Here is a 13,044-nt window from a genome sequence, read left to right as displayed (position 1 = left end):
CCCCACACACTCCAAGGTACACGAGCAACTTCTACATCCCCACACACTCCAAGGTACACGAGCAACTTCTACATCCTCACACACTCCAAGGTACACGAGCAACTTCTACATCCCCACACACTCCAAGGTACGCGAGTAACTTCTACATTCCCACACACTCCAAGGTACACGAGCAACTTCGACATCCCCACACACTCCAAGGTACACGAGCAACTTCTACATCCCCACACACTCCAAGGTACACGAGCAACTTCTACATCCCCACACACTCCAAGGTACACGAGCAACTTCTACATCCTCACACACTCCAAGGTACACGAGCAACTTCTACATCCCCACACACTCCAAGGTACGCGAGCAACTTCTACATCCCCACACACTCCAAGGTACGCGAGCAACTTCTACATCCCCACACACTCCAAGGTACGCGAGTAACTTCTACATCCCCACACACTCCAAGGTACGCGAGTAACTTCTACATCCCCACACACTCCAAGGTACACGAGCAACTTCTACATCCCCACACACTCCAAGGTACACGAGCAACTTCTACATCCTCACACACTCCAAGGTACGCGAGTTACTTCTACATCCCCACACACTCCAAGGTACGCGAGTTACTTCTACATCCCCACACACTCCAAGGTACGCGAGTAACTTCTACATTCCCACACACTCCAAGGTACACGAGCAACTTCTACATCCCCACACACTCCAAGGTACACGAGCAACTTCTACATCCCCACACACTCCAAGGTACACGAGCAACTTCAACATCCCCACACACTCCAAGGTACGCGAGTAACTTCTACATTCCCACACACTCCAAGGTACGCGAGTAACTTCTACATCCCCACACACTCCAAGGTACGCGAGTAACTTCTACATCCCCACACACTCCAAGGTACGCGAGTAACTTCTACATCCCCACACACTCCAAGGTACATGAGCAACTTCTACATCCCCACACACTCCAAGGTACGCGAGTAACTTCTACATCCCCACACACTCCAAGGTACGCGAGCAACTTCTACATCCCCACACACTCCAAGGTACACGAGCAACTTCTACATCCCCACACACTCCAAGGTACACGAGCAACTTCGACATTCCCACACACTCCAAGGTACGCGAGCAACTTCTACATCCCCACACACTCCAAGGTACACGAGCAACTTCTACATCCCCACACACTCCAAGGTACGCGAGCAACTTCTACATCCCCACACACTCCAAGGTACACGAGCAACTTCTACATCCCCACACACTCCAAGGTACGCGAGTAACTTCTACATCCCCACACACTCCAAGGTACGCGAGCAACTTCTACATCCCCACACACTCCAAGGTACGCGAGCAACTTCTACATCCCCACACACTCCAAGGTACACGAGCAACTTCTACATCCCCACACACTCCAAGGTACGCGAGTAACTTCTACATCCCCACACACTCCAAGGTACACGAGCAACTTCTACATCCCCACACACTCCAAGGTACACGAGCAACTTCTACATCCCCACACACTCCAAGGTACACGAGCAACTTCGACATTCCCACACACTCCAAGAAACGCGAGCAACTTCGACATCCCCACACACTCCAAGGTACACGAGCAACTTCTACATCCCCACACACTCCAAGGTACACGAGCAACTTCTACATCCCCACACACTCCAAGGTACACGAGCAACTTCTACATCCCCACACACTCCAAGGTACACGAGCAACTTCTACATCCCCACACACTCCAAGGTACACGAGCAACTTCTACATCCCCACACACTCCAAGGTACGCGAGTAACTTCTACATCCCCACACACTCCAAGGTACGCGAGCAACTTCTACATCCCCACACACTCCAAGGTACGCGAGCAACTTCTACATCCCCACACACTCCAAGGTACACGAGCAACTTCTACATCCCCACACACTCCAAGGTACACGAGCAACTTCTACATCCCCACACACTCCAAGGTACGCGAGTAACTTCTACATCCCCACACACTCCAAGGTACGCGAGCAACTTCTACATCCCCACACACTCCAAGGTACGCGAGCAACTTCTACATCCCCACACACTCCAAGGTACACGAGCAACTTCTACATCCCCACACACTCCAAGGTACGCGAGTAACTTCTACATCCCCACACACTCCAAGGTACACGAGCAACTTCTACATCCCCACACACTCCAAGGTACACGAGCAACTTCTACATCCCCACACACTCCAAGGTACACGAGCAACTTCGACATTCCCACACACTCCAAGAAACGCGAGCAACTTCGACATCCCCACACACTCCAAGGTACACGAGCAACTTCTACATCCCCACACACTCCAAGGTACACGAGCAACTTCTACATCCCCACACACTCCAAGGTACACGAGCAACTTCTACATCCCCACACACTCCAAGGTACACGAGCAACTTCTACATCCCCACACACTCCAAGGTACACGAGCAACTTCTACATCCCCACACACTCCAAGGTACACGAGCAACTTCTACATCCCCACACACTCCAAGGTACACGAGCAACTTCGACATTCCCACACACTCCAAGGTACGCGAGCAACTTCGACATTCCCACACACTCCAAGGTACGCGAGTAACTTCTACATTCCCACACACTCCAAGGTACGCGAGTAACTTCTACATCCCCACACACTCCAAGGTACGCGAGCAACTTCTACATCCCCACACACTCCAAGGTACGCGAGCAACTTCTACATCCCCACACACTCCAAGGTACACGAGCAACTTCGACATCCCCACACACTCCAAGGTACGCGAGTAACTTCTACATTCCCACACACTCCAAGGTACGCGAGTAACTTCTACATCCCCACACACTCCAAGGTACACGAGCAACTTCTACATCCCCACACACTCCAAGGTACGCGAGCAACTTCTACATCCCCACACACTCCAAGAAACGCGAGCAACTTCGACATCCCCACACACTCCAAGGTACACGAGCAACTTCTACATCCCCACACACTCCAAGGTACACGAGCAACTTCTACATCCCCACACACTCCAAGGTACACGAGCAACTTCTACATCCCCACACACTCCAAGGTACACGAGCAACTTCTACATCCCCACACACTCCAAGGTACGCGAGTAACTTCGACATTCCCACACACTCCAAGGTACACGAGCAACTTCTACATCCCCACACACTCCAAGGTACACGAGCAACTTCTACATCCCCACTAGGGCTGGGACGATTACCGCAATACCGCGGTCAGTGACACCTACCGCGGGTCTGAGCTCGTCACCGTCATCACCGCAAAAAAAAAAATATATATATATATATATATATATAAAAATAAACACTGGCCTTTACATGTGTTCACGTGTCTAATGACATGGATTCATTGATTCTAATGACATGGATTGTGTCTTATACATTGTGTCTTGCATGGATTCAAGGTTTTCTAAACAAAACTTATCATCAAAAGATGGAGCAAATCCGACCTTTCGCAAGTTCGCAAGTTGTTCCATGACACATAGCCTATAATAACATTCCATTCGTAGGCTATTGACTATAACCCCTTATTTACACTCTGTGGCGCGTTACGGCTGGGACGCGGCTACCAGAGCTGTTCGCGCCCACTCTAGTCAATGCTTGTGTTTACAACAGCCACGACGCGTTTCAGAAACGTCTCTCCGTGCCGCTTCGCTAAAGATAGGCGCCTAGTCTATTTTCGAAAGTAAAAGCAGGACCTCAGCTTTTAATTGCACGTGCTTATACAATTCTCTCACGTGAAGACCGCATTTGTCAACCCTCGCGGAGTCGCGGCAAGTGCACACTCACAGCACCAGAGAGTAATCTTGACGGCACTTGCAAGAAAATGGATAAGTAGGCTACATAATCAAAATCACAAATATTACACCATTTAAACTTTATTAAAAATACATTGGCTACTGAGTTACTAAAACAATATTTGTCAAAGAATACACTTGTATGTCCACAGTTTGAACGTTCTTGTTTCCATTTGTTTAATTTCAAGATCTGAGGTGAATTATCCATTGTTGCTTTTACAGCTACAAAGCTGGAGCACTAAACGATATTCAAAGTCACATTGCATGATTTTAACACTAAATAAAGCACATAAACACTACCTGAGATTATCATTGCCACACTTTGTTTGTTGTTCCAGCCGCAACGTCGCAGAAAAAAAAACTGGGGGTGGGTGGGAAGGGGGGTTGAGGTTTAAAGCAGTTTACCGCAATACCGCGGGAATTTCTTGCTTTTCAACCGCGGTAAGAAAAAATCCAAACCGTCCCAGAGCACGAGCAACTTCGACATCCCCACGAGCAACTTCGACATCCCCACACACTCCAAGGTACACGAGCAACTTCTACATCCCCACACACTCCAAGGTACACGAGCAACTTCTACATCCCCACACACTCCAAGGTACACGAGCAACTTCTACATTCCCACACACTCCAAGGTACACGAGCAACTTCGACATCCCCACACACTCCAAGGTACACGAGCAACTTCTACATCCCCACACACTCCAAGGTACACGAGCAACTTCTACATTCCCACACACTCCAAGGTACACGAGCAACTTCGACATCCCCACACACTCCAAGGTACACAAGCAACTTCTACATCCCCACACACTCCAAGGTAGAAGAGCTGCGACAGCAAGCATGGCTGCCTGACGGGGCTTGAGTTAAACCTGTTAGAGTAGCATGTGCTATTATAAACACGCCTGAGTGAAACAGTGAAACGGGCAGGACATGGATTGTAATGCTTTGCTCAGAATCTAGTCTCGTTACTCTGAATAATGCTTAATAAAGTAGTTTATAAGCACAGCGGTGCTTTGCTTAACAAAGGTAACCATGGTAACCACTGTATTTCTGCTGTTCCATAAGCGCCACCTACTGTCAGAGATTGAAACTGTACTTTCAGTCAGCGTGTTTGTTCAGACAAATGTGAAGAGCGACCAGTGCTTTTACACAACTGAAGGGCCTCACACTGAATGTGAATGTATACATTTAAATGTAGAGCTGTTCACACCGGGCGCAATCAATCGCGGCGTCACAAAGACAGTTTTTTTTATTTTCGACCAGTGTGTTGGTTTTCTTTTTCTTTTCTTTTTTTTTCTTCCCGGTGTTGGAACGTGCCAATTAGATTGAAGACTCAATTCGCTTCTATCGTGTCTAGTTGGACGCTTGAACATTTTGAATCCACTCGCGCATCCAAAGTGAATTGGACACGCATATAAAGTGAGCGTTTGAAGAGAAATAGACGCGCATTCGAGGTGAAATTCTTCTCGTGAGAGGGGCAAGTGCTAGGCGGTTGTCTGTTTGCAAGATGGCTGATGTTGATCGAGCATTCATCGAGAGAGTCACCACTCGCCGTCATCGTCGCCGTACTTGGGTCCACCAGACCCTCCGGAGGCGAACCCAGTTTGGGGAGTTTCAGCACTTGCTCCAGGAGCTGCGCCTGGATGACGGCTGTCCTGCTCCCAGTTTGAGGACCTGTTGTCCCGCATCGGAGCGAGGATCACCCGCGCCCTCACCCACATAATCTGTAATTTATTTTTGTTTCGATGATAAATGGAGCCAGCCTCCAAAAGTAATTAACCTGTCCTGTTAATTTTCTTTCTCACACAACACTGCCCAGACACGAACTATGTTCTTGTAGGAGCTAAATCTGATATTTACGCTACTGAGTTGTTTTGCTCCAGGTCTTTCAATGATGCTGGTTTTAGTCTGCAGCCTCACAGAACGCACCAGACCATGCTTATCTAGAAAAACCTCTATGATCTTGCCAAGAACCCAGGAACCCCGAGGAGCTGATGAGTCCATAATCCCCACAATGTCTCCAACAGACAAACTCCTTTTCTTCTGATTCCATTTTCGTCTTTCTTGAAGCAAAGGCAGGTACTCCCGTAGCCACCTTTTCCAGAACAAATCTGAAAGGTATTGCACCTGTCTCCATCGTCTTCTTACATACTGGTCATGAGGTTCAAACACACCAGGTGGTAAAGCTGGTTTCCCTTTTAAGAGAAGAAGATGATTGGGCGTAAGAGGCTCCAGATCATTAGGATCGTCCGATAGTTTGGTAATTGGTCGATCATTCAAAATGGATTCCACTTCACAGAAAACTGTGTGAAGTCCATCATCATCTAACTTTTGTTGATGTAGAACACAACTGAGAACCTTTTTTACAGACCGTATTATTCTTTCCCATATACCACCATGGTGTGAGCCTGCTGGTGGATTAAAGCTCCAATGAATTCCAACCTGTGACAATACTCCTTGAATTTTGTCATGATTTAATGTAGCAAGAGCCTCCTTCAACTCTCTTTGAGCTCCAATAAAGTTAGTACCATTATCTGATCTTAAATGTACCACTTGTCCTCTTCTACTAATGAAACGTCGTAATGCATTAATACATGCATCCGTTTCTAGTGAACTTGCTACCTCAAGATGAATTGCCCTACTTGCCATACAAGTGAACACTACTCCTTATCTTTTACAAGTTACTCTTCCTCTCTTTACTTCCAATGGTCCGAAGTAATCTACTCCTGTGTTGGTAAATGGTGGTAGATCGGGAAGGATCCTTTCCTTTGGAAGATCTGCCATTTTTTGTTCAACTGCTCTTCTATTATGGCGTCTACAAAAGCCACACCCAGAAATGATCTTCCGGACAGCTGATTGGGAGCTAGTAATCCAAAATTTCCTCCTAACAGTGGATAACGTATGGCTTCGTCCACCATGACCCAAACTTTCGTGCACATGTTTCAGAATAAGCATAGAAATATGCTGATCTTTACTAAGTATAAGCGGATGCTTGACTTCTTCAGGCATAGCTGCTTTACTCAATCTTCCTCCAACTCGTAACAGTCCATCATTCAAAAATGGATCCAACCGATAAATAGGACTTTGCCGATTCACTGACACTTTCCCAGATAAAAGAGCAGAAATTTCCTCACTAAATTTCTTTTTCTGGCAATAACAGATAATGGCTTCTTCTGCTCCTTGTAGATCGTTTTGCTCCCGGAGTGATTAGGTTGACTCACTTTCTTGCTTTGGTATTACGTTGTTCATCTCCTCCAATAAAAACGAGAAGACCATTCTTCAGTTGCATCATCATACAGTTTATTGACTCCACAACAGTAGCGTGCACAATGTCCAGTATTGGATTTGTTGTTTACAAACGTTTACCGCAGCTATTGCGGTCAAAACCTTTTTGCCTTTCCGGGGCAACACACCTGACTACAACATAAAGAAGGCTACATTTATACACTGATACCACAGCGCCACTCAATGGTCAAAATGAGCACAACACATAACCCAAACACATTTTGGCTCCTACAGTTCTTATTTACTAAAGTATGTTGGTTGTCTTTACATTAGAATAATTGTTTCATATAATCTACATTTAGATATGGAATAAATATTGAAATCAAGTTTTTATGTGATAAAAGATTTACTTTGTTGTGCATTAGGACCACACCAGGCATTTAGTCATATTACAAAATAATTTGAGGCCAAACATATAAAATAACATCATAAACTGAAAAGCGGGCCTGCCCTCGTTTACCCCGTCACTTCACCATGTGACCGCAGCAAGCAGGCTCCTGATTGGTTAACGCGGAGCGAACAGACGGCAAAGTTCAGATTTTTCTACTCTGGGGTCAGGTGCGAATTCGCTTCAAACGAGTGAATGCACAAAAATCACCAAATAAAATCACTCGTGGCAGACGCTCAATTAGCCTCTTTCGCGCGAACGAGGCAAAATTGTGACGCGTTAAACACGTCTTTTGCGCTGCAGGAACACCAGACACGCATCGACGCATCTTTACATTGACGTAACATGGAAATCACTCGCTCCAGACGCTCAATTCGCGTCCGGTGTGAACGCAGCATAATGTTTATTCATATCAGTTTGACTCTAGATGGTCGTTTGAACGTTGATAACTTCATGTGGAAAACAGAAGCTCGAATGAGCTTGACGTGAGATTCTGTGAATATCTAGAGTTTCAGAGATCAGAGAATATATTACACACACAGGTTTGAACTTTAACTGACTGTCAATCATCTGATGCTTAATCATAATAATAAAAAGAAAAACACTTGATTAGCATTAATATAGTCCTGAAAAAGTCTGTTTTAGTGCTTTATTCTGTGCTTGATTACTGGCTGTTTGTGTGTTGCTTATTTAATGGAAGAATACTGGAGTTAGATGCTGTTGTTAATTTGAATTATTTGATTTACTTGATTAACCCTTTGAGGGAGTGTTGGCCTGTGTGTTTGCTAACGCTAGCTGTGTTCTCCGCAGGACTACATCCACCGCGTGGGCCGCACAGCGAGAGCAGGGAGATCTGGGAAATCCATCACCTTCGTCACACAGTCAGTCACTCCTCCCTTCCTCAGTCGTTCAGTAATTCTGCCATCTATCTCAGGCCTTAGAATCTGCACTCAGGAGAGTCGATGTGTTACTAGCTTCAGTGTTTCCATACACCTACAGTGAGGAAAATAAGTATTTGAACACCCTGCTATTTTGCAAGTTCTCCCACTTAGAAATCATGGAGGGGTCTGAAATTGTCATCGTAGGTGCATGTCCACTGTGAGAGACATAATCTAAAAAAAAAAATCCAGAAATCACAATGTATGATTGTTTAACTATTTATTTGTATGATACAGCTGCAAATAAGTATTTGAACACCTGAGAAAATCAATGTTAATATTTGGTACAGTAGCCTTTGTTTGCAATTACAGAGGTCAAACGTTTCCTGTAGTTTTTCACCAGGTTTACACACACTGCAGGAGGGATTTTGGCCCACTACTCCACACAGATCTTCTCTAGATCAGTCAGGTTTCTGGGCTGTCGCTGAGAAACACGGAGTTTGAGCTCCCTCCAAAGATTCTCTATTGGGTTTAGGTCTGGAGACTGGCTAGGCCACGCCAGAACCTTGATATGCTTCTTACAGAGCCACTCCTTGGTTATCCTGGCTGTGTGCTTCGGGTCATTGTCATGTTGGAAGACCCAGCCTCGACCCATCTTCAATGCTCTAACTGAGGGAAGGAGGTTGTTCCCCAAAATCTCGTACATGGCCCCGGTCATCCTCTCCTTAATACAGTGCAGTCGCCCTGTCCCATGTGCAGAAAAACACCCCCAAAGCATGATGCTACCACCCCCATGCTTCACAGTAGGGATGGTGTTCTTGGGATGGTACTCATCATTCTTCTTCCTCCAAACACGTTTAGTGGAATTATGACCAAAAAGTTCTATTTTGGTCTCATCTGACCACATGACTTTCTCCCAGGACTCCTCTGGATCATCCAAATGGTCATTGGCAAACTTAAGACGGGCCTTGACATGTGCTGGTTTAAGCAGGGGAACCTTCCGTGCCATGCATGATTTCAAACCATGACGTCTTAGTGTATTACCAACAGTGACCTTGGAAACGGTGGTCCCAGCTCTTTTCAGGTCATTGACCAGCTCCTCCCGTGTAGTTCTGGGCTGATTTCTCACCTTTCTTAGGATCATTGAGACCCCACGAGGTGAGATCTTGCATGGAGCCCCAGTCCGAGGGAGATTGACAGGCATGTTTAGCTTCTTCCATTTTCTAATGATTGCTCCAACAGTGGACCTTTTTTCACCAAGCTGCTTGGCAATTTCCCCGTAGCCCTTTCCGGCCTTGTGGAGGTGTACAATTTTGTCTCTAGTGTCTTTGGACAGCTCTTTGGTCTTGGCCATGTTAGTAGTTGGATTCTTACTGATTGTATGGGGTGGACAGGTGTCTTTATGCAGCTAACGACCTCAAACAGGTGCATCTAATTTAGGATAATAAATGGAGTGGAGGTGGACATTTTAAAGGCAGACTAACAGGTCTTTGAGGGTCAGAATTTTGATTTCTGGATTTTTTTTTTTTAGATTATGTCTCTCACAGTGGACATGCACCTACGATGACAATTTCAGACCCCTCCATGATTTCTAAGTGGGAGAACTTGCAAAATAGCAGGGTGTTCAAATACTTATTTTCCTCACTGTATATGTGTGTGTGAATTATGGATGTCACATATAAAACCACTGGATGGAAACGCAGAGATAAATTCTTAAAGCGCATAGCAAACATCCCATTTTGTGCACAAGTTAAATTCACAACTTTGGAAGCTATTATTGGCTTAAGAACTGATGAACCAGTGAAGGGTTTCAAGCTTTATTAATGCGGGTCTGAAGTCGTCTTGATTAAGTCCCTCTTCAGAGCGACTGAGTGACTGTGTGTGTGTGTGTGCAGGTATGACGTGGAGCTGTTCCAGCGCATCGAGACGCTGATTGGGAAGAAGCTGCCTGCCTTCCCCACACAGGAAGAGGAAGTGATGATGCTGGTGGAGCGAGTTAGCGAGGCTCAGCGGTTCGCACGCATCGTACGTCCTCCTGCCATGTGATCAGGTACTGCGGTGTGACGGAGTGTGTGTGTGACGGCTGTGTTTCCTCTGGCAGGAGATGAAGGAGAGCAGCGAGAAGAGGAAGAGGCCCCGAGCGGCCGAGGAAGAGGACGGCGAGCAGTCGAGCGGCGTGAGGAAGATGGTCAAGGGCGGCTCCTTCAGAGGGACGCGAGGCGGCGGCTTCAAGAGAGGAAGATGAAGAGCTGACGGCTGTAGTTCTCCCTGTCAATCTAATAAACGCTGCATTCTCTTCTCGTTTCGAGTGAACTGTCCCTTTAAGATAATATAAACATGTGCATTATGAATTTCTTTGACCCCTTTGGCAGAGAACAGACCCCAGCGCTACTTCTTTTAGAGGCGTTCCTCAAGGGCAAGTCGGACTTGTGTTTTTGGCGGTTCAGACTTGGCGAAGGACCCCTGGAGATTCAGCGAACAGAACAACAGCTCTCGGTTACTCGCCTCGATAGGAGTCGACTGGAACAGACTGTGATTGCTGTTGCAGTTGTGCTTATAAGGAGCGAATCCGTCAGGAAGAGACAGTGAGGACGGACAGGAGACGTGCCTCATTAGCATGTGTCTCCAGCTTTGTGTGTTTATCTAACCCTTATGCTTTGCTCATCACCTGCCCATGTGTTTTTAAGTGTGACTGGACCGTTCACGTGCTATACCTCTAAATAAAAAGTTTAGCATTGTATTATTTGACATTTATAGGTGTCCTTTTTGGCGTAAGCTGTAGTAAGAGGTGCTTTTAATTGGTCCTGGTTATACGGAGAAGTGTTTCACTCATATAAATGCACCTGAAGAACAGGTAAGTTTCTGGTAATGAAACATCCAGAGGGTTTTATTTTTCTAATATATTGCGGTGAACACGTGGAAACTGTATCAATAACAGTGCATGCATGCAATCAGGGGCGGACTTTACCATTAGGCAAAGGTCGGCAATTGCCTTGGGCCCCAAGCTACCTAGGGGCCCCCAAAATGCCCCATTAATTTATGCTTAAGTTTTTTTTTTGTTTTTTTTTTTAATTTTCGCAAATTATATATTTCTAAATCTCCATTTGCGAAAAATGGCATCAAATCATTAGTCGCAGAAAGGAGGGGGCCCCCCACCTCACTACATTGGACTATTCCATTATCTCACGCATCTGCGAAAGTGACAAGGCTGTATTGCGACAAAAACTGACAGAGAAAAAGAAGTGATTGACAGAGTGTACAGAGTAGTAGAGTAAAAATGAAGCGAAGCCAGGGGCGGAGTGGCAATCGGGAGAGTCGGGACTTTTCCCGGTGGGCCGGTAGTGTTTTGAGGCCGCGGAGGGCCGGTCTGATAATAGTTATACATTGCGAGTTATTTTAGCAACACCCGTCTGGCGGCCTGATGTGCGGCCGCTTCTCGCTGGTCAAACTGTGCAGCCTCTCTGCTCAACACAGTATATAAAAGTGCTCAACCCGTTCGGCAGGTCCAACCATGTCTATAGGATTTTCAAAAACATAGGGGGGTCAGTGAGCGGCCCCTCCCAAAATCGGGTCGGCCTTTGATGTAAAAAGCCGCCGAACACCTCTTTTTCCTCGTCACGTCTTGGAAGTCTAACGTCCGTAAGAGTGAGTTAAATGATGGAAAGGCAAAAAAGAAAACTTATCTTGTTATTTCGAGATATTAAGACGTTATTTCAACATAATATCTCGTTATTTCGACATAATAAGTCGTTATTTCGACATAATAAGGGGGCATTCTAATCTGCATTAAGCTAGCCTACATTAAGCGTTCTTAGGCCTAATGGTTTTCTATGGGAGGAAATTGCTTAACGTGTAATTAAACGTTGCGTTCATATTCTGGGCTCATCTGATTTTTAGTAGGCTACATAGCATTTTTATGATTTTAGTATCATAATGATTAATAAATGCACGCACAATTATCCGTGAACTTGATTTGAACAAACGCCTTTCAACTTGTGCAAAATTCAGAATTAAATGAATGTGCAGCAATTTGCACAAATAGAGAGTCTGTAGGCCTATTGTAGCCATTAAATAAGCGCATTTAGTTTCATATTTGTTAAAATATATAATGTCATTTCTTTTCCATTTATGTTTATTTATGAAAAGTGAACAGCACGAATAAGATATGATGCCTATCAAGAGACAGAGGGTCAGACAGACATGATTTTGACCATTTCATTCAGTTTTGTTTTGTAGAAAACCTTTCATTAAGGTGAATTTCGTTTTGTATAAATTGTATCTTAATTTTAATCATTTTTTAAATAATAAGCAAATATAACAAACAGACAATATAGCCTAATCATGGAGGCGCCCGCGCGGTCAATTGCATTGCACGTTAACTGAGCGCATCTCATCCGAACTAAGTTAACGAAACTCAGTGTATGCCTCACACAGACATGCGAAACACATCAAATACACAAAGCTTGAAATAACTTTAAACGAAATAATTCAAAACGAAAAGAAAAAGGCTTGCCTACTCTCTGATTACGTAATCATGCATTTCTCTAGGCGCGTTCACTATATATGGCGATCGTCAACTTCATCTTTGCAGCCGACACCCGACACTGTCAGAAAACACTAATTTATTACTAAAAATCAATGCACGCGTTACCG

The 13,044-nt window shown here is 45.3% G+C and overlaps 1 protein-coding gene across 2 annotated transcripts in view; it reads left to right on the top strand.

The window, feature by feature from the left end:
• The window catches only part of ddx47 (DEAD (Asp-Glu-Ala-Asp) box polypeptide 47), a 39,208-nt gene extending 27,986 nt beyond the window's left edge, over positions 1-11,222 (top strand). Inside the window, exons 10-12 of one of the 2 annotated variants that reach the window (XM_081354317.1) lie at positions 8,324-8,394; positions 10,287-10,416; positions 10,493-11,222. In XM_081354317.1, the coding sequence (XP_081210443.1) occupies positions 8,324-8,394; positions 10,287-10,416; positions 10,493-10,636 (345 nt within the window). In that variant the 3' untranslated portion in view covers positions 10,637-11,222. The remainder of the gene's footprint in view (positions 1-8,323; positions 8,395-10,286; positions 10,417-10,492) is intronic. The other variant, XM_081354318.1, reaches the window with a different exon arrangement.
• The last annotated feature ends 1,822 nt before the right edge of the window (positions 11,223-13,044 follow it).

Source organism: Scardinius erythrophthalmus, assembly GCF_964197995.2.
Source record: "Scardinius erythrophthalmus genome assembly, chromosome: 1".
Classification (NCBI taxonomy): Eukaryota; Metazoa; Chordata; class Actinopteri; order Cypriniformes; family Leuciscidae; genus Scardinius; species Scardinius erythrophthalmus.
This window is presented reverse-complemented; position numbering and strand designations above follow the sequence as displayed.